The sequence below is a fragment of the Balaenoptera musculus genome, chromosome 6 (genome assembly GCF_009873245.2).
Source record: "Balaenoptera musculus isolate JJ_BM4_2016_0621 chromosome 6, mBalMus1.pri.v3, whole genome shotgun sequence".
Classification (NCBI taxonomy): Eukaryota; Metazoa; Chordata; class Mammalia; order Artiodactyla; family Balaenopteridae; genus Balaenoptera; species Balaenoptera musculus.
Genome location: NC_045790.1, coordinates 110,288,717 through 110,310,606, shown reverse-complemented (window position 1 = coordinate 110,310,606; position 21,890 = coordinate 110,288,717). Strand labels below are relative to the sequence as shown.

The 21,890-nt window shown below is 48.3% G+C and overlaps 1 protein-coding gene across 4 annotated transcripts in view; it reads right to left on the bottom strand.

The window, feature by feature from the left end:
• Positions 1-4,817: 4,817 nt before the first annotated feature.
• GPR107 (G protein-coupled receptor 107) overlaps positions 4,818-21,890 on the bottom strand; it is a 73,845-nt gene continuing 56,772 nt past the window's right edge. For 3 of the 4 annotated variants that reach the window (XM_036855168.1, XM_036855171.1, XM_036855172.1), the window contains 3 exons: positions 21,195-21,316; positions 7,385-7,486; positions 4,818-7,273 (listed from right to left, as the gene is read on the bottom strand). In XM_036855168.1, the coding sequence (XP_036711063.1) occupies positions 7,177-7,273; positions 7,385-7,486; positions 21,195-21,316 (321 nt within the window). In that variant the 3' untranslated portion in view covers positions 4,818-7,176. The remainder of the gene's footprint in view (positions 7,274-7,384; positions 7,487-21,194; positions 21,317-21,890) is intronic. The other variant, XM_036855169.1, reaches the window with a different exon arrangement.

The window sequence follows — 21,890 nt, the reverse complement described above, 5'->3', positions numbered from 1 at the left end:
ACCAGCCTCACTGTCGAGTAGCCTGAGGGACCGCGCAGCTCTCAACCTGCCGACCTGCCAGATCCCTGGGGAAGGGCAGGGCGCCCGAAGGCGGCTGCCACAGGGAAGGAGCCCACGTGGGCGTCGGGAGGACTCCACAGGGTCCCAGTGGCAGTCGGCCGCTCTCAGCAGGTACTTCTGGGTCAGCTGTCCGCTGCCCACTTGGTCTGCTCTTCTGGCTCGTTAGAGAAACCAGAAGGCGAGTGAGCTGTGGTCGGACCCACTGGCACAGGCCTTCCTGACCCTGAGCGGCACTGGAGATGCAGGGTCCTCGGCCCGCGAAGCTCACAGGTAGTCAGCCCGGATGGCTACATTTCTAACGGGTGAGGAGGAAACGAATGCTGATGGAGGGGAGCAGTTCAGCTGGCCCGCTGGCACCCCTCACCGGATTACCCCTGCAACCCTGCCAGGCAGGCCCGGAGTCAGGACGCCGTCTCGCTGCTGTGTGTCCAGCAGGAGTCTGCACGGGTGGGTGCTCGACGCACCCCCTGAATGACTGGGGCAAGTCTCAAGAAGGGAGCTGGGTTACATCAGCGGTTCTCAAGGTGTGACCTGGGACCGGCCGAAGTGGCATCACCTGGGAGCTTGTTAGCAATGCAACGTCTCGGGCCCCGCAGGAGACCTACTGAATCAGAAGCCCTGGGCCCTCCGGGGACTCTGACGCTTGCTCCAGTTTGTGAAGTACTGGATTAGATGGTCCCCAGGTCCTTCCCACACCTTTCCTCAGCTGTCCCCTTCCTGGGTGGCCTCAGCATCTCTCACCCTTGAGAGTCTCACCCGATTCCTGGGCTCTACTCTTGGAATGCCCTGTCCCCGCTCCTCAGGCTTCTTTCCATGGACACCCTGGGTAACCCAAGGCCTCTGCAGGGTCAGGAAGGAGCTGTGGGTGAGGCATGGCCAGTAACTGGAAAGCCCAGGGGAAATGACACGGACGCCGAGGCCCTTCATTCCGAGCTTCTGGGATACAGTGAACTGAGGATCATTCTAACGTTACTGCAAACACAGCAACAGTACCCGACAGAGCTCCAGGCCAGGCCCTTGACTTAATCCTCATCACCACACCAAGGCTGGAGTCAGGAAACCTGGGTTCTCACCTCAGCTCCGATACTTACTGGCTGGGTGAGGGGGAGGGTGGGGCACAACCCTCTCTAGGCCCCCCTTTTTTGCAGCTTTAAAGCCAGGGCTTTGGATGGACAAATCACAGACAGTCTCCTGCGTGGAAGTAACCATACACGAAGTGTGATTCTACTCACGTGAAGTTCTAGAACCAACTAACCTACAGTGTAGAAATCAGAGCAGCGGCTGTGGTAGTTCTGGATAGGGGTTGGTTTTGACTGAGAAGGGGCACAGGGGACTTTATGGGGTGGTGGAAATGTTCCATCTCACTTACGGCGGAGGCTACAGAACTGTATATACACTTGTCAAAACTCATCCAACTACACGCTTAAAGGGTAAATTTTACTGTATGTGAGTTACACCTCAATTTAAAACATTCCTAGTAAAATAAGGGGTTTGGGATTGGATGACTTCCAAAAATGCTTTGAGTCTGAAATCTTGGATTTCTCTGATTCTGATGTGGGAACACCAGCAGGGTTATGTGATGACCAACATCATAAGAGGGTGAACCCGAGCCTGTCGCAGGGTGGGCTTTACCCCAAGTCTCCGCCGTCATCTCCCCTCAAACGGCAGCAGTGCCCAGGCCCTGACTCAGAGAGCACCCTCGTCCCCAGTGGAGGCAGGACACCAGTCAACTACAACTGATCTTCAGTCTGTTCCAAAACAAAGCCTCTGGAGTTGAAGTCACGTTTGAGTTTCAGTGGCAGCTGAGACACAGGGAGCTTCTCTAGTAGGTGTCACTCTTGCCAGTGGGAACGAGTGGGAGGCAATTAACTAATTTAATGAACAAAAATCACAAAGGAAAGAATTACAAGGGGGGAGGGGGCGGAGAGACAGCAGGCAGGAGTCGGCAACTCCCTCGGATTACAAACATACGTTCCTGTCACAGAATCTTTATTTTACATGTTTGCGTCGCAGCAGGAGAACCCGTCCCCTACATCACCCCGATCGGAACCTCCACCCGGCAGATGTTCACATAAACACTCTTCAGTGACCATCAGTGTTAAAAAAAAAAAGTACCGAAAACTCCTGCTGCATCCCATTCTAACCTGGAAAGCAAAGAGTATTTACAGACATTTTCTCCCCCAGATGAAACTTATTTCTGGATTGGATGTGTCTGAGTTCTTCTGAGGTCACATGACTAGGCAAATCCAATTTATCATCCACAAAAGCTGCTTAAGGCATCAAGAAACCCCCTTGTGGACAGGATTTTTGGATCCTTTTGTAGTAAGTGTCTTAAACGCTAAGAAGGCTGACCGCCTGGCCCCCTGACTGGTTTGGCTGCCCACCCCAAAGCCTCAAACCCCACCCCAAGATAAGCTTGCTGTCTGGGGGCGAGCTAGCTCTTCTATTTTACCTTGACCTTTACTGACTTTATCCGCACTCCTTCCCAAATGGCCTGCCTGCAGACTTCCTGCCAGTAGAGTCCCAAAGGTCCTTGACGCGACACAACCGAACCCTTGCTCCTGCCCCTCCCCGCCCCTCCCCGCCGAGTGCTTTCTGCACACAGCCTCTCAGAGGATGTGCGTGCCCAGGTCCTAGCAACGAGCCACCGAAAAACATTGTCTTTCAAGCATAAGCCGTGCAGAGAGGGCAGCTGCATCGCCAGGCGACAGAAGGGGCCCGGGGGGAATGTCCGGCTTGCCAGTCAGTAACTACATTCCAGGTCCTGGTGACAAGTATTAGCATCAACTCAGGTGGAGCTCTTGTACGACCTCCTGCCAGAAACACCCTAGAGAAAACTGGAGTAAAGGGCAGATCTTCTAGAACGTCTGGTATGGTTTCTGATACACCAAGAGGTATCAAGTCAAAGTCTAACTTAACTTCTTCAGTGGGGAATTCTGAATTCTCAAGAGAAAAAAAAGCAGCAGGCCACAGGCACCCTGGACTCAGCGTGTTTGGAATCTGCTGACGGTCAGGCGTGGGTCAGGGAAGCAAGGGCGAGGTGTGGAGTGCAGAGCGGGAGGAGGAGTGGGCGAGGAGCCGTGCCCTCTGAACTCACTGCTCGGCAGCAGGAAGCACCAACAGCCCCACTGTTCCACGGGGTGTGCAGAGCAGAGCCGATAACCCATCAGACTGTCTCAGGTCCTAGACGCCTCCCTCGAAGGAACGGCTCCAGGATGGCGGAGACGGCCAGAGCCACTCACAATTAAAACTGGCATCTTTGACACTGTTCCTTGGTCGGTACGGACTAAAACAAGACATACACTTCCGTGCGGGGGGCAGATCATATATGGTCCAAAGCAATAATATGTGCTCTTGGGATAAAATTCTCCTTAGCTTGGAAAATACATCCTTCACACAGCTGCCGGGAGAAAATGCTGCAATGCACCAAAGGCTTCAGCCCGTATCCCAGACTGAGCCCATGTGGAACTGATGGGCGAGGGCCAAGGCGAGGAAAGAGAAGGAGATGGGGGGGAGGGGGAAGGAGGAGGGGGAGGAGAAGGGGGAGGGGAGGGGGAGGAGGAGGAGGGAGTGGGGAGGGGGAGGAGGGGAAGGAGGAGGGGGGAAGAGGAAGGGGGAGAGGGAGGAGGGGGAGGAAGGAGGGGAAGGAGGAGGGGGGAGGAGGAAGAGGGGGAGAGGGAAGGAGGAGGGGGAGGGGGAAGAGGGAGGGGGGAGGAGGAAGAGGGGGAGAGGGAAGGAGGAGGGGGAGGGGGAAGAGGGAGGGGGGAGGAGGAAGAGGGGGAGAGGGAAGACGGAGGGGGGAGGAGAGCATCCTGTGGCGAGATCACAATGAGGGAGTGGACGCCTTGCCGTGACAGCCCCGTGGAGTGGACTTATGAAGAGACTGGGTGCGCCTGGCTGGCCGGACAGTCCAGGGGAAAAAAAACTGGAATTTTACTCTAAAGTGGTTTCTTGAAAGAAAACTGAACTGACTCAGGCTATGATCTGAGAAACCATCTTTTACACTAGAGCAAGCTTCTCTTTACAAGAGAACGAGCCAGCAGGCATATTCAGTGGAGGCACTGCTGCTAAAACGTTAAAGTACTGCGGGACCAAGAAACAGGCTGATGGAGTCTTTGGCCACTGTTAAGAGCCAGGATTAAGAGATCAGTGATGGTTCTTGTGGTCCAAGAAGTAATTTTCCAGCAAAACACACACACTTTATTAAAGGAAGACAGACCCTTCACTTCCAGCCCAGGGCCGGATGCTTAGAGGAAGTACGTATATTTCGCGCAGGCAGAAACGGGGAGCAGCAGCACAGGGCGAAGCTATAAATACCACCGATCGTTCTGTGATGTGCACCGATCCCTGAAATACTGAGCGCGCTTAACCACTCACACACTGCATCGCCACGAGCCCAAGCGGACGGTGAAAATCGGGCTGCAGGAAGCGGGCTGTCAGCTGGGGAAGCAACTTGGCTTTAGACCCCAATCAGTCATCTTTACTCAAGAGGAGAGCTGAATGCTGCTCATAGCCATCAAGTCATAGAGAAAGAGAACAAATTTTTGCGGAACAGGATGAAGAGCTTAAATAATTTTGTAAAAACTTGAACTACCACCTATTTTCCCAATCTTGGGCTGGGGTTTTGATTTCTCTTGATCAGCGGCCTGCCTTTAAACCTTCTGCCAGTTAAAATATAGGACGTGGGCAGACGACCCGTTTGTTAGGAAGCCTGCGGCCTGCCTTTATTTCTAATCCACCACCTTATCTCATTTGTACCTTCCGGTTCCAGAAGGGTCAGGACTGTAAAACTGCAGCCTCTCAGCCATTCTGTGAGCCTAGAGGTGCCGCGTGGGATTTGAAGACCACCCGGTACCACAGAGAAGCCCAGCCCTCTGGCTCATGCCCTCCTGTGACGGCTGGGGCCCGGGGACCTCAGAGCAGGAGGGCTGAGCAGGGGCCGGTGCCAGCCCACATGCACACCCTCATCTTCATTCACTCGCTTCCCCGCTTCCAGCACATGAAGTGAGGACACCTCCGTGGAGACCCTTTCGTGTGTGTGTGTGTGTGTGTGTGTGTGTGTGTGTGTGTTTCCTCAAACCTTTGGTTCTTGCCAAGAGGTCTTGGCCTAGTCGAGAACATCTGCTTGCAGGACAAACAGCAAACACGTCCCTCGGAGGGAAGCACCAAAGGGAGTTTTGGACACAGTATGAGACACATTTCTTAATCACTGGGATGGTGTTCACATCAGGAAAACAAAGTCTGAAAAATACTCCCGTCCTCCCTGCCACTTCCTTCTCCCGTCACACAGCTCCAAGATTACTTAAAAGACAAAAAAAGGCCCTTAGATGAATACTTGGGGCATATTCCCTTGCCCCTGAAGATGGGAAGACACACGAACCCTTCCCTAAGATATCTGCGGAGAGATGGGCAGCAGCGACCTTGGAAGATGCTGGCTCTTCCTCCTCACTCAGCCAGGACCGAGCCCCTGTGGAGGTGGCACTGGGCAGAGCACAGAGGGCTCATCGAAGTGCATAAAAAGGACACTTGCTTCCTCACTGGCCATTTAGGAAGTGACAATGGTACAGGAGAGGGAAAACAACTGTTTTCTGAGTAAAGACACTTCAGGTTCCCAAACCGGGCATACTGAGCGGCACCCCTAAATCTTGTGGCTTCTGATCGACCCTTCCAAGCCAGAGGCAAGAGAATAACCACCAGCTACTGTCACCATCCAGCACCCAGGAGGCAGGCCAGGAGGTCGGGTGGGGCTCGGGCTCCTGACGCACGTGGGCACCGGGAGCTACCCGGCCCGGCCGGGACCCCACGCTCCAGGGAGCTTGCCTGATGCAGTGTTTCAGTCCCCAGCTCAGGCTCTGGCAGCCAAAGCCTTAGTAGGAAATGAGCGGTAAGCCCTGCTATGCCCTCCATCACAGTGAACCTTCTGAGCTTGTCCCACTACTCAGATGACTTGGCTACGAGCTGCAATACTGTTCACCTCTGGCAAGCTATCCGTGTTCCTCTCCAAGCTCTGAAAGTTTGGAAGGCAACCTCACTGAGGTTCTGTGAAAGATCTCATCATCCCCACACCCCGAGAGTAAACCTGTTTAATCACCCTCATCTTCTTCACATACTTACTCTTGGAATACAGGGACAAGGTCTGCTTCATTCCTCCCTTTAGAAGTCCTACCTGGCTACAGGAAAAGCTTTGTCATGATGACGATTTGCCTTAAGGATTTGCTTCAACATTATCCTTTCTGCCCCCAGCTGCTCCTTAAGGAAAAGTCCTTCCTGTTTCCCCATATTCTGATCACACAAAATAGATGCAGCTGCGAGAAGAGAGGGCCGCCAGAGACGGTGCTGCTCTGGGCCGTCGGGGGAACCAGATGTTCAGGGAAATCCTACAGGAGGCGGCTTTTCGAGCTTAAAAACACACTTCCGTCCATCCATTAGGTAACACAACACACTTCAGTCAAGAGAACCATTTGCCACCACCAGGGCCTATACTCTGACACCGCAGCCCTCGGACGACCGTTGTTCCTGGTCACTTTCAGAATCCGGGATGAAGGTCTGCGGTGACATTCAGGGCCAGAAATCCTGGGGCAGGTTCTTAATACTAAATTGGGTTTTGACTTTGCTTTCTAAAATAACCTGATCTCACTCGTTTTTTCTCCCCAAGACGCAGCGATGCTCGCCGCTCCCTTCTTTGTGAGCCCCCGTGCCCCACTCGACATCTGCTCGTTTCCTAAAGCCCCTTCCCATGCCCTGAACGGCTGCAGACACACCGCCACCCACCATGCCCCATCCACCAACATTCCGCTGCTACACACTAGGTCACAACTGCACCTACCTGAAGAGTTCCCAATTTAAAATAATAGAGATTAAAAACAAAGTCTTCCTTTTAACCTCCTTCTCTTACACCCCCTACCCAGCACTCCCACCTGAAGGAGAATTCTAGCTGCCTATCACTAGCCACAGATCCGGCTTCCAGAAAAGAGTGAAAAGTTCGGCTTCCGTGGTAATTTGCTCCCAGCCACGTGCTCTGCGGTGTCACCGTCGGGAGGGGCCGACCTCTCTCGCTGACCAACAGGACTATGAATCAATTGTTTCCTTTGACAGTGCCGCCTCGGAGCTGCTCCATCACGCGCTGCCTTCCCACTCACCCTGCGGCTCCACCGAGCCGTTGGTCACCTTCTTGACTTTCTTCATATTCTCCATCACCCCTGACGTGGTCACTCTGAGTGAGGGAAAAAACGAGGAAAACCTCAGTCTTAAAGTAAAAGGCCGTCTTCACCACAGCACAGTGGCAGCCAGGGGTAAAGGGTGTTGGCTCTGGAATCAGACACACCTGGGTTCAAATCCTGACCCGCTCTCTGCATGCGGTGTAAGCCTGCCCGAGTCACGTGACCTCTCTGTGCTGCGGCAGAAACACAGTCCCCACTTTCCAGAACTGTCGTGAGGGAAAAATGAGATTCTCCATCGTGCACAGTCACTACGTACCAGCTGTTATCACAACCGGCATTCATCTCTTTCTTTTTTGTCACCAATTTTTATGTTACATATATACACTAGTCACAATTATGACACCAGTATCTGTGTCATAATTAACATGCTGAAAAAAAGCTAATCAGCTGTAGACATTTACACTAACCAGCCACAGTGGATCACTTCTGAGTCCTGGGACAGAACCACAGGTTTGGAGGAACTTTCTGGGCTCAAAGATTCTTTGACCGTTAGAGACAGAGAGTGACTCACGACATCTCCTGAGAAGGTGGGGGTCTATGAGAAGACAGCCTCTTGCCTCACAAAATGTGAGCTAGACAGAGTCTAAGGATCTGGGTATCCATGACGCAATGGAGCGGCTCCGTAGCAGGAAACACCAAGCAGATACTGAACTCCACCTGGTAGGCGGAGCACAGGGGATTTTCAGGGCAGCAAAATGACTCTGTGTGATTCTATTATGTAACGGTAGGCACACACCTGTCCAAACCCTCACAGTGTGCAACACCAGGAGGGAGCCCTACTGTAAACTATGGGCTCTGGACGATAATAAGTTGATAGAGGCTCATCAATTGTAAGCAATGTCCTACTGCGGACAGGGGATGCTGATAATGGAGGAAGCTAGGCGTGTGTGGGGCGGGGGCGTATGCGAAGTATCTGTACCCTCTGTTCAATTTTGTTCAATGTTATGAACCTAAAACTGTTCTCCAAAATAAAGTGTTAGAAACAAACACCCCTGGCCCAGCATCTCCCTAAGGACTCTAGGAAGCAAGGAGGCACCTATGTTCCTCCATCGTGGACCAACAGGAATTTCCTAATCAGTAAAATAAATTCAATCAATCATTCCAATAGACTCTCTCCAAGGACCCTACCTATCCCCCCCACCAACTCCCAAATCCTGTTACTTACAAATGGCGACTCAGTGGCCCTACATGTGACATCTAGAGTTTGTCCAGCTGGACCTAACAGTAGATAAATTATTTTATTTGAGTAAGGAGAGAAAGTTTTTTCTCGCTTCTCTCCTGCCACCACGCGGCTGCTGTGACCAAGCCCCAACGCCATCCAGTCCTCCCCAGAGTTGGGGCTTTTCTCAAACAAGAGTCCTTTGGACTCATGCGTTATCTGTACGTCTGGTAAAGTCAGGACAAAGTATGCTGCAGGTAGGTGGTTCTTGTGGGAACTGAGGGATCCCTGCAGAGGCTGTGCGTGAGTATAAATGCAGCCCCCAAACAAAGGGAACACTGCATCTGAGAGAACCTAGCATCACTTCCCGCCAGCCGGTGCCCGCCTCGGGCCTGACCTCACCGGGAAGCGCTCACACTTCTCCCAGGAGAAATCCATGCACCCAGGGCAGCTTCTAAAGGGACCTTCTCCAGACTAGGACACGGGCACCACAAGCCTTTCCAGCCCCAGCAGGGCAACCCGTATGCGCCTCCAAACCTGTTGACGTAAGGGAAGAAATACAACCTCGAGTCTTCCAGAAACACTCCTGGCAAGAGCCAGCGGATCTGTGGCTACTGCCCCAGGTTAAAAAGGACAAGGAGGAGCTCAACCCGTGCGGACGCTGAGGGCAGAGCACAGGCACCGTGACCCGAGGACGGCTCGGAGAGCAGGCTTGGGAAAAACCTTTGCTCCCTTTCTTTCCCTAAGGAAATACTCCTTGCCAGATGGCGGCCCAATTGAGAAAACAACGTTCACTCTGTCATGCCAGGCCTGGGGCAAGGACAGAGAGCTGGAACTGGTGTTCCCAGGGTGCCCCCTGCCCAGCAGAAGGGACGGTCTTCCAGACGGACACGCAGAGCCACTTCACACACACAGGACAGGAGTGCCAGGGCGCAGGTGTGGCGACGGCTCGGGGTGAGAAGAGTCACCTCTGCTGGGGGGGTGGGGGGCTGGGGGCCGCTTTGAAGCCTGTATTGAAAGACGAGGAGCAGCAAGATGGAGGAGTGGCAGGAGGGCAGGGGAGTGTCTGAAAAGAAATCTAACAAGGCAAGGCATGGAGGGAACACAAGAAAGCTCCCCGACAGTCGGGGAGTGCTAAGAAGCTGCTGGTGAAGGAACGTGGCAGGAGAGTCGAGGGTGGGCGGGCGGGGCTGTGGACGGCCTTCCGTGCCGTGTCACCGGGGTGGACGTGACTCTCATACCTGGGCTCTCGGGCCTGGCTCCAGCAGGATCCGGGGGAGTTAAAAAAGCACAGAGACACCTGAACCCCCAACATTCAGAATCTAGTCTCCGGGGAGGAGCCAGGGTACCCACTTAAAAAACAGTCTACAGGTGATTCGGGCGGCTGAGGAGAATGGACGGGAAGGGGAGAAGATGGGAGGTGAGGACATCGGCCACACGAGGGCAGGGCGCCAGGATAAAGCGGGGAGAGGGCGGGAGACGCGACGTTAAGCCTGCAAGACGCGGCCACTCGCCCCACACAGGCCGAGGGAGAGGGAGGCATCTAGGCCAAGACCCATATTCTGCTGACAGCGACTGGGTGGGTGGATGCCGGAGCCCACAGGGTATGCAGGGGAGAGGCAAGCTTGGGGTGACGGTGGGCAGGTGGACAGAGGGACCCGAAGCTCAGGACAGGCAAGGGGCTGGAGCTGGAGACTGGGGAGCGGTCAGTGGGCGGAGCGGAGGCACCCCGGGCGAGAAGCGGCTGAGCGGGAGTCCCCCGGCTGCGGGGTGAAGGGTGTGCGGGCACAGAAGGGCGGCATGGGCGGAGCCGGCGATGATGGATGTGGCGTGAGGCTGGACGGGCGCTGCGCCCTGGCTCCCCAGTGAATCTCTGGGAAGTGAGAGGGACGCCAGGTGGAGGAGACAGAGGAGGAGACAGAGGAGGAGACAGAGAAGGAGACAGAGGAGGAGACAGAGGAGGAGACAGAGGAGGAGACCGTGGTCAGACTGACGCTGGGAGCCTCCCGGGCAGGAGGCGGCGCTTCGGCAACTTCACAGCTCCACACACACCTCCCCGCGTGTCCCGGTTTCAGCACAAACACTGAAGGGGGACAAACAGCCGAAGAGCCGTCCTCGGAGCAGCACCCCGCACTACACACAACCCGCGCAGAGGCCCTCCATGTGGCGCAGAAAGACGCCGGACAAAGCTCAGGTCAAGCACCGAGCAGCGGTGATTTTCAGTCTAAACTCAAACCCCAGGGGTGCGAATGCAGGCGCAGCCCCCAGAGCCGCCCAGGCGGGGAGAGCCCGGTCCCCAGAGGGCAAGGCCTGCCCTTCCTGCCTCTGCCCATTCCTGCCCTGCCTGACCAGCTCCTTCTCGCCCCCACTGCTGAGGTGCCTTTCTGTGGCTCCAGGCACACACCTCTATTGCAGCGCTGTCTACACTCTGTCACGCTGTTCCCGTAGGAGACTGGGGGATTCGGCACCGGCTGGTGTCCAGAACCACCTGTAGAGTCGACAGAGCACTCACACCAGCACGAGTAGACTCAGTGCCCGGGCCAAGCCAGCCTCTCTGGCTGCCAGGTCCCACGCTGTTTCCAGCAGAAGCTGTCCTGCCCCCAGGGCCTGCTCAACTTTTCTGAGCCGAGGTGGCCACTCCTGACTTCAAGAGGACACTGGCCCAAGGGTCAGCAGCTCCTGAGCCGGTCTGAGGCAAGCGGCAACAGTGCTAAGCCGACAGAGGTGCTCCCAGGGGGATGGGTCCAGGGGAGCGTGGAGGATGGAGAAGACAGTGGAGCAGAGAGGCGCCCAGAGAAGGGGGGCTAACGCAGAGACAGGGGGAGCGGACGGACCCAGCTGCCTCCCGCTTTCCTTCTGCCCCTACGTGGTGACCTCTCTTTTCCTTGTAGAGGCCTGAGTCTCGTGTTTGCAACCAACAGGGCCTAATGAATACGGGAAAGACGAGAAAGGGGGCTTCGGGTCCCCACTGCTCCTTCTGCCACACGAGACTGCCGTCAACTGTGGCCTGGGCCGAAGTGGCACACGGATGCATCTGTTTCTGTAACCAAACTGAATCTAAATGCTAACCATTTCTGGACTTGAATTGTAGAGAGGCTTGGTTAAGAGACAATTCTATTAGTCTCCAACCTCTGTTTCTACATTTATTGGTTACCCACTTGCATGAATGCAGGAAGTAGTAAAAGGTTACTGGCAACCCTGAAGCCGGCATTCTGGAAGGGGAACTCCAGAGACACAGCTCCTGGGCCCTGGAACCCAAACCAAATCTCTTCCCACTCCTGCTTCTCAAGGTGGCAGAAATAATTCAGATCATCAAGGATAAGCACAGCACATGCGGTGGCTATAAGTCTGATAACTGAAATTACATCCAATACTTAACTTGCTGATTTTGTTATGATAAATTCTGTTACCAAAATCAGTAAGCCACTCTGAGCTTTAGCCCAAAGAGAGATGTCAAAAGGAACAGAAGGAGAAAAAGATGGAAAGTCAGCATTACTTCCGAAGGCGCCCTCATTCCCCAGGCCCAGAGGGCGCAGCTGCCCGGACTGCACGCAGGCCCAGGCTGGAGGCGGGGAGGACGCACCACCCTGGGCCAGACTCACTTGCCAGTGCACCGTCCTCCCGCAGCTCAGCTTCAGACAGAGGAGGTAAGAAGAGGCGAATGAGAAGCTACCCAGAACCCCAGTCGGCAAGGTCAGTGCGTGGCCCAGGTCAGAGTTCTGGTGCAGAGGGCACATTAGGAAGGGTGTGAATTCGTCTTAGGTGTGCGAGGCATAAACATTATTATTGATACTTTGCACAAAGAGGTGCTTAATATCCTGGGTGGGGATCAGACCTAGCGCCCTCCTTCAGGAAACACCCTCCAGTGTGCATGACAGAGCACTCATGACCTTCTAGAAAATACAGGCAAGGCTCTGCTGGTCTCTGGTTTGGGTTATTTCTGGAGGATTTAAGAAGGGCCCTCCAGGAACAGTACTTCCGAGCAGAAGAGGGAGATGACAGCCCGGGCTCGGCGGTCCCAGAAGCTGCTGAGCCTTGACCCTCACCTGCGGCTGAAGCCTCCCCCTCAGGCCTCTGCTGCTGTCACATCTTATAAATTCACAGAACTTTCCCAACAGTCAAGTTCTTAGCTAGAGAGAAACCCCAGCACAACTGCCTTGCTGACTAAAAGGCACCTGGCCTCAAGTGGCTCCTCAACTTGTCTTTCACAGGGCTCATATGGGCTGGTGCTCCCGGGAACACCACCACCACCCCTGTAAGCAAACCTTCATTTGGGCCGACTCCTTCTCTAGCTGGTACGTGTGCAGCCCTCCCATCACGGAAGAGACGCTCACTTCACCATTACGGGAGGGCCCACCCTCAGCCAACCCCGGAGAACAGAGCACAGAGCGCTCTTCCCCAGTAACAGGAGTAGAAGCTGAGGCAACCCAAGGGTCAACCTTGGCTCAACCTGCCCACCCTGCCCAAATCTTGCCAGAAGAACAAAACACACACCCCCTAGTCTCCAGTGGACTGCTGGTCTGTCTGTCTTCTTCCCTTTTCCTCCCCTGATTTTAACACACACACAGGCCCTCTTGCGTTTTCGTTACCACTACCATCAAATACTGTCAGAGAGAAATAAAAACCAAAACAAATTTTTAAAAATTTTGCCAATGAGACAAACATACCTTAACAAAGCATCTGCGCTTCTAGATGCAATGGCTGATGGAAAGGATGTGGGGAACAGGAACGCCTGCCTTGCTGGGGAGAACATCAACTGATCACACTTCAGTCAAGCGGAAGATGCTAGGACCCAGCCATTCAGCTTCTCGCTATGACCCCAGAGCAACCCTGCCTTAAACAGTTACGGAATGCTGAGCTAAAGGGCTCCCCGCAGGGGAAAGGAAAAATACACCACGTCTCAGGTTACTTCCCGACGCCGCTGCTTACCAGATGGACTCTATTTTTTTATTTTTTTACCAACAGCTTAAGTATTTTAATTGTTTCCAACTAAGCCTGTTCATTATAACTATATAATAAAAACGTACAAAGAATAATATAGCACTTTTTGGTTAGATTTAAGTCAAAGGCATTCATCAATAAGGAATCTTCGGATGTGAATATTCCAGAAATTTCTCTAAGCCATCTGATGAGGACAATTGTCTCTGAATATTACCTTACTTCAGAAGGTATTGGCAGACATTTAAATTGAACTCAGACTTCTTCAAAATAAACCTTAATTTAAAAAAACTATTCTGGCCTGAGGGTCTGGCTTCCAATCGGCCTGAATCTCGGTGCTGCCTGAGATCCTTCCCTTCGGGACACTGATAGTTCTAGGAAAACCCTCAACTATCGGGAGCCACTAAAAATAAAATAGGCCACTTGGATGACCACAAAGGTTTGCGAGACAACCAAGAGCCAGGGCAGGGTTGAAGGAGGAGGCTCATCTCCTCCATGAGGCCCCTCCTTCAAGACTGGGAGAGGGGGCTGTTTATCTAACGCACAGATACCAACACAGAGTCGAGCAGAATGAAGACATCGAAGACGATGTTCCAAACAAAAGATAAGACAGAACCTCAGAAAACGCCCCTAATGAAATGGAGAAGTGACTAGAAAGCTTTTCTGAAAACTAAAATGACTAGTTTAAACAACTTGTGTGTGAACGTGAAGCATGAAAACAAATTTACACAAATGAGAGACCTAACGGAAGGAATGGCTATCTTGATTTAAGGCAGCCTGGGAGCATGTCTTAAAAAGCAGTTATGCAAGATGATTAAGTTCCATATATATGCTGTAAAACACTGTGGCTATAATTAGCAACACTGTATTATACACTTAAACATTTATTAAGAGGCCGCGTGGCTGACAGGGTCTTGGTGCTCCAGACGGGTGTCAGGCCTGTGCCTCTGAGGTGAGAGAGCCGAGTTCAAGACATTGGTCCACCAGAGACTTCCCGGCTCCATGTAATATCAAACAGCAAATGCTCTCCCAGAGATCTCCATCTCAATGCTAAGACCCAGCTCCACTCAACGACCAGCAAGCTACAGTGCTAGACACCCTATGTCAAACAACTAGCAAGACAGGAACACAACCCCACCCATTAGCAGAGAGGCTGCCTAAAATCATAATAAGGTCACAGACACCCCAAAACACACCACCGGACGCAGACCTGCACACCAGAAAGACAAGATCCAGCCTCATCCACCAGCAAACAGGCACCAGTCCCCTCTACCAGGAAGCCTACACAAACCACTGAACCAACCTTAACCACTGGGAGCAGACACCAAAAACAACAGGAACTATGAACCTGCAGCCTGTGAAAAGGAGACCCCAAACACAGTAAGTTAAGCAAAATGAGAAGACAGAGAAACACACAGCAGATGAAGGAGCAAGGTAAAAACCCACCAGACCAAACAAATGAAGAGGAAATAGGCAGTCTACCTGAAAAAGAATTCAGAGTAATGATAGTAAAGATGATCCAAAATCTTGGAAATAGAATGGAGAAAATACAAGAAACGTTTAACAACGACCTAGAAGAACTAAAGAGCAAACAAACAATGATGAACAACACAATAAATGACATTAAAAATTCTCTAGAAGGAATCAATAGCAGAATAACTGAGACAGAAGAACGGATAAGTGACCTGGAAGATAAAATAGTGGAAATAACTACCGCAAAGCAGAATAAAGAAAAAAGAATGAAGAGAATTGAGGACAATCTCAGAGACCTCTGGGACAACACTAAACGCACCAACATTCAAATTATAGGGATCCCAGAAGAAGAAGACAAAAAGAAAGGGACTGAGAAAATATTTGAAGAGATTATAGTTGAAAACTTCCCTAATATGGGAAAGGAAATAGTCAATCAAGTCCAGGAAGCGCAGAGAGTCCCATACAGGATAAATCCAAGGAGAAACATGCCAAGACACATATTCATCAAACTATCAAAAATTACATACAAAGAAAAAATATTAAAAGCAGCAAGGGAAAAGCAACAATTAACATACAAGGGAATCCCCATAAGGTTAACAGCTAATCTTTCAGCAGAAACTCTGCAAGCCAGAAGACAGTGGCAGGACATATCTAAAGTGATGAAAGGGAAAAAAGCTACAACCAAGATTACTCTACCCAGCAAGGATCTCATTCAGATTCGATGGAGAAATTAAAAGCTATACAGACAAGTAAAAGCTAAGAGAATTCAGCACTACCAAACCAGCTTTACAACAAATGCTAAAGGAACTTCTCTAGGCAGGAAACACAAGAGAAGGAAAAGAGCTACAATAACAAACCCAAAACAATTAAGAAAATGGTAATAGTAACATACATATCGATAATTACCTTAAATGTAAACGGATTAAATGCTCCAACCAAAAGACACAGACTGGCTGAATGGAGACAAAAACAAGACTGGTATATATGCTGTCTACAAGAGACCCACTTCAGACCTAGGGACACATACAGACTGAAAGTGAGGGGATGGAAAAAGATATTCCATGCAAATGGAAATCAGAAGAAAGCTGGAGTAGCAATTCTTATATCAGACAAAATAGACTTTAAAATAAAGACTATTACAAGAGACAAAGAAGGACACTGCATAATGATCAAGGGATCAAACCAAGAAGAAGATATGACAATTGTAAATATTTATGCACCTAACATAGGAGCACCTCAACACATAAGGCAAATGCTAACAGCCATAAAAGGGGAAATTGACAGTAACACAATAGTAGGGGACTTTAACACCCCACTTTCACCAATGGACAGATCATCCAAAATGAAAATAAATGAGGAAGCACAAGCTTTAAATGATACATTAAACAAGATAGACTTAATTGATATTTATAGGACATTCCACCGAAAAACAACAGAATACACTTTCTTCTCAAGTGCTCATGGAACATTCTCCAGGATAGATCATATCTTGGGTCACAAATCAAGCCTTGGTAAATTTAAGAAAATTGAAATCGTATCACGTAGCTTTTCCAACCACAAGACTATGAAACTAGATATCAACTACAGGAAAAAATCTGTAAAAAATACAAACACATGGAGGCTAAATAACCAAGAGGTCACTGAAGAAATCAAAGAGGAAAACAAAAAATACCTAGAAACAAATGACAATGAAAACACGACAACCCAAAACCTATGGGATGCAGCAAAAGCAGTTCTAAGAGGGAAGTTAGCAATACAATCCTACCTCAAGAAACAAGAAACATCTCAAATACACAACCAAACCTTACACCTAAAGCAATTAGAGAAAGAAGAACAAAAAAACCCCAAAGTTAGCAAAAGGAAAGAAATCATAAAGATCAGATCAGAAATAAATGAAAAAGAAATGAAGGAAATGATAGCAAAGATCAATAAAACGAAAAGTTGGTTCTTTGAGAAGATAAACAAAATTGATAAACCCTTAGCCAGACTCATCAAGAAAAAAAGAGAGAAGACTCAAATCAATAGAATTAGAAATGAAAAAGGAGAAGTAACAACTGACACTGCAGAAATACAGATGATCATGAGAGAGTACTACAAGCAACTATATGTCAATAAAATGGACAACCTGGAAGAAATGGATAGATTCTTAGAAATGCACAACCTTCCGAGACTGAACCAGAAAGAAATAGAAAATATAAACAGACCTATCACAAGCACTGAAATTGTGCTTAAAAATTAAGCACAATTAATTTTTGTGCTGTGATTAAAAATCTTCCAACAAACAAAAGTCCAGGACCAGATGGCTTCACAGGCGAATTCTATCAAACATTTGGAGAAGAGCTAACACCTATCCTTCTCAAACTCTTCCAAGATATAGCAGAGGGAGGAACACTCCCAAACTCATTCTATGAGGCCACCATCACCCTGATACCAAAACCAGACAAAGATGTCACAAAGAAAGAAAACTACAGGCCAATATCACTGATGAACATAGATGCAAAAATCCTCAACAAAATACTAGCAAACAGAATCCAACAGCACATTAAAAGGATCATACACCATGATCACGTGGGGTTTATCCCAGGAATGCAAAGATTCTTCAATATACGCAAATCAATGTGATAAACCATATTAACAAATTGAAGGAGAAAAACCATATGATCATCTCAATAGATGCAGAAAAAGCTTTTGACAAAATTCAACACCCATTTATGATAAAAACCCTCTATAAAGTAGGCACAGAGGGAACTTACCTCAACATAATAAAGGCCATATATGACAAACCCACAGCCAACATTGTTCTCAATGGTGAAAAACTGAAACCATTTCCTCTAAGATCAGGAACAAAACAAGGTTGTCCACTCTCACCACTATTACTCAACATAGTTTTGGAAGTTTTAGCCACAGCAATCAGAAAAGAAAAAGAAATAAAAGGAATCCAAATCAGAAAAGAAGAAGTAAAACTGTCACTGTTTGCAGATGACATGATACTATACATAGAGAATCCTAAAGATGCTACTAGAAAACTACTAGAGCTAATCAATGAATTTGGTAAGTAGAAGGATACAAAATTAATGCACAGAAAATCTCTTGCATTCCTATCCACTAATGATGAAAAATCTGAAAGAGAAATTAAGGAAACACTCCCATTTACCACTGCAACAAAAAGAATAAAATACCTAGGAATAAACCTACCTAAGGAGACAAAAGACCTGTATGCAGAAAACTGTAAGACATGATGAAAGAAATTAAATTGGGAGATTGGAATTAATACAGATACACTAATATGTATAAAATGGATAACTAATAAGAACCTGCTGTATAAAAAAATAAATAAAATTCAAAAAAAAAGTATGTTAAAAAAAAAGAAATGAAAGATTATACAAACAGATGGAGAGATATACCATGTTCTTGGACTGGAAGAATCTACATTGTGAAAATGACTATACTACCCAAAGCAATCTACAGATTCCATGCAATCCCTATCAAACTACCAATGGTATTTTTCACAGAAATAGAACAAAAAGTTTCACAATTTGTATGGAAACACAAAAGACCCCAAATAGCCAAAGCAATCTTGAGAAAGAAAAACAGAGCAGGCGGAATCAGGCTCCCTGACTTCAGACCATACTACAAAGCTACAGTAGTCAAGACAGTATGGTACTGGCACAAAAACAAATATAGATCTATCAAACAGGATAGAAAGCCCAGAGATAAACCCATGCACATATGGTCACCTTATTTTTGATAAATGAGGCAAAAATATACAATGGAGAAAAGACAGCCTCTTCAATAAGTGGTGCTGGGAAAATTGGACAGCTACATGTAAAAGAATGAAATTAGAACACTCCCTAACACCATACACAAAAATAAACTCAAAATGGATTAAAGACCTAAATGTAAGGCCAGACACTATAAAACTCTTAGAGGAAAACATAGGCAGAACACTCCATGACATAAATCACAGCAAGATCCTTTATGACCCACCTCCTAGAGAAATGGAAATAAAAACAAAAATAAATAAATGGGACCTAATCAAACTTCAAAGTTTTTGCACAGCAAAGGAAACCATAAACAAGATGAAAAGACAACCCTCAGAATGGGAGAAAATATTTGCAAATGAAGCAACTGACAAAGGATTAATCTCCAAAATTTACAAGCAGCTCATGCAGCTCAATATCAAAAAAACAAACAACCCAATCCAAACCTGGGCAGAAGACCTAAATAGACATTTCTCCAAAGAAGATATACAGATTGCCAAGAAACCCATGAAAGGATGCTCAACATCACTAATCATTAGAGAAATGCAAATCAAAACTACAACGAGGTATTACCTCACACCGGTCAGAATGGCCATCATCAAAAAATCTACAAACAATAAATGCTGGAGAGGGTGTGGAGAAAAGGGAACCCTCTTGCACTGTTGGTGGGAATGTAAATTGATACAGCCACTATGGAGAACAATATGGAGGTTCCTTAAAAAACTAAAAATAGAACTACTATAGGACCCAGCAATCCCACTACTGGGTATACACCCTAAGAAAACCATAATTCAAAAAGAGTCAAGTACCACAACGTTCATTGCAGCTCTATTTACAATAGCCAGGACATGGAAGCAACCTAAGTGTCCACTGATGAATGGATAAAGAAGATGTGGCACATATATACAGTGGAATATTACTCAGCCATAAAAAGAAATGAAATTGAGTTATTTATAGTGAGGTGGATGGACCTAGAGTCTGTCATACAGAGTGAAGTAAATCAGAAAGCGAAAAACAAATACCGTATGCTAACACATATATATGGAATCTAAAAGAAAAAAAAAAGGTTCTGAAGAACCTAGGGGTAGGGCAGGAATAATGATGCAGACGTAGAGAATGGACTTGAGGACACAGGGAGGGGGAAGGGTAAACTGGGACGAAGTGAGAGAGTGGCATGGACGTATATACACTACCAAATGTAAAATAGATAGCTAGTGGGAAGGAGCCGCATAGCACAGGGAGATCAGTTCGGTGCTTTGTGACCACCTAGAGGGGTGGGATAGGCAGGGTGGGAGGGAGATGCAAGAGGGAGGAGATACGGGGATATATGTATACATATAGCTGATTCACTTTGTTATACAGCAGAAACTGACACAACATTGTAAAGCAATTCTACTCCAATAAAGATGTTAAAATAAATAAATAAATAAAAGCAACACAAGTAAAAAGTAAAAATAAAAAAACTATTCTATATTCTGTTCTATATTTAAACAATTTTAAAAGAACTTTCCTTTCCGGAAACAACAATAAAGGAAACAAGGCATTTCATAAAATGTGGTCCTGAACAAGTCACAGTAAAAACTGAATGTACACTTAACTCCAGGTGACTGTCACTTGTGCCTCTTCAACCAACAGTCACTTGCTCAGATTATGCCACTTCTAAACAAGGCACATCTGACGGTTCTCCTGCTTTCCCCTCCACTCTCTGTAAAAAAGGGGCTTCCTCCTCTGAGCAGGGAGCTGTTGTTTGGGGCTCTGCTTCCATTTACTGTTCCCACACAGGAGCTGAGCACATCCCACGCTGCCTGACCTGCCCGCCCGGCCGAGGCTCAGCCTGCGAACTGGGAAAGGTGAAAAGGCCGCCTGCACTGAAGGCAGCACTCTCGAAAGAGTGGACAGGAAGGGAGAAACACAGCCACAAGCTAATCATCCAACTCATCTACTGACCTGGCCCAGCAGAGTTCATCAGTTAACAAGCAAATATTCTTCCTTTTTTTTTAATAAGCAAGTATTCTTAATCACCATTCACTTTTCTAGAAAACGGTTGCCCTTTCCCAGAAAATAGGACCCTAGAGTCACTTAGCCTGTGACTCAGAACAGCTCATTTTAATGCTCAGATATAGGTCAAGTCATTGTGCTAGCTGTGAAAAGCTACTCAGTTACCTGATGATAAAGGACGTGCGGGGATAATTGGCACTTACAGATGACTCGGATGATTACATTTTTAGACATAAGCTCCCAATGGCAGGCCCAGCAGGAAGTTGGGTGCCCATCCTCAGTAGTTTCGAACTGGCCAAGTATATCCTCGAGTTCTTGCCACTAAGTTATTGGAAGCTGGCTCCAATGATGCTTAATAGAATGGCAAGTTCTACTTCCCCCGAAAAGACTGAGCGATGCTTGGTAGGTACTGTACCTCAAACTGAACACGAGAGCATGGGGCCTGCATGTCCATTTCCTTCTGCTAAAAAGGGAGGGACAACCTCTGGAGCAACAAACTGCAGAGAGCAGCTGCTCCAGTTCATACCACGCTGCTCTCAGTTACGTAAGGGGCGAGGGAGGGGAGGGAAGAAAGGAGATTCTTACACAGATTCCATTTCCAAGTCATCTTCTTCCTGAGAAAGTTGTAGGTAGGGGTTATCTGAAGCTGGACGGAACTTATACCCCGTTAGAACAAAGAACACCAGCGTGGCCATTTCATCCAGGAGCTGCAAATTTTAAAACCACCCCCAAATAAAGGGATTAGAATATTGTTCTTCAGAAAGCAGTGGAACTAAACAAACTGACCCCCTCCCCCCAACCACTCGCCGATCAGTCACTCAAATGCCAGAGCTGACCGCTGGGGAGCATTTTCCTTAGGGGATTTGCTCAAGCCTTAGCTAGGCGCATTCTGCCCAGAGATGACATTTGAGACTCCTTGTTTTAAGTGTCTTCATTGGCATCTTTTAAGAGCTCATTACATACATACATTTTCCTACAGTGTCTAAAGCACCAAGTGAGAGCCTCCAGAAAAAAAGTCTCTAAATCATATGGTGGCTACCCTAGTAGTTAAACTAGTTCTAGTATATTGCAAAGATACTTTATGATTGAAATAGTAATAATGGGCAAGAAAAAGGGAGGTCTGGATTCCAAGCTATTCTAAGCCCTATAACTGATTTCATCTAGATTTTAATTATACAGGGCAAGTCTTTCTCGGCCTGAGGCTTTTCTCTGCAAAAACTTTTAAAATTGAAAACTAAAATCAATAATGCAATTACTTCCAGATTTCTCATGTAATCCAGC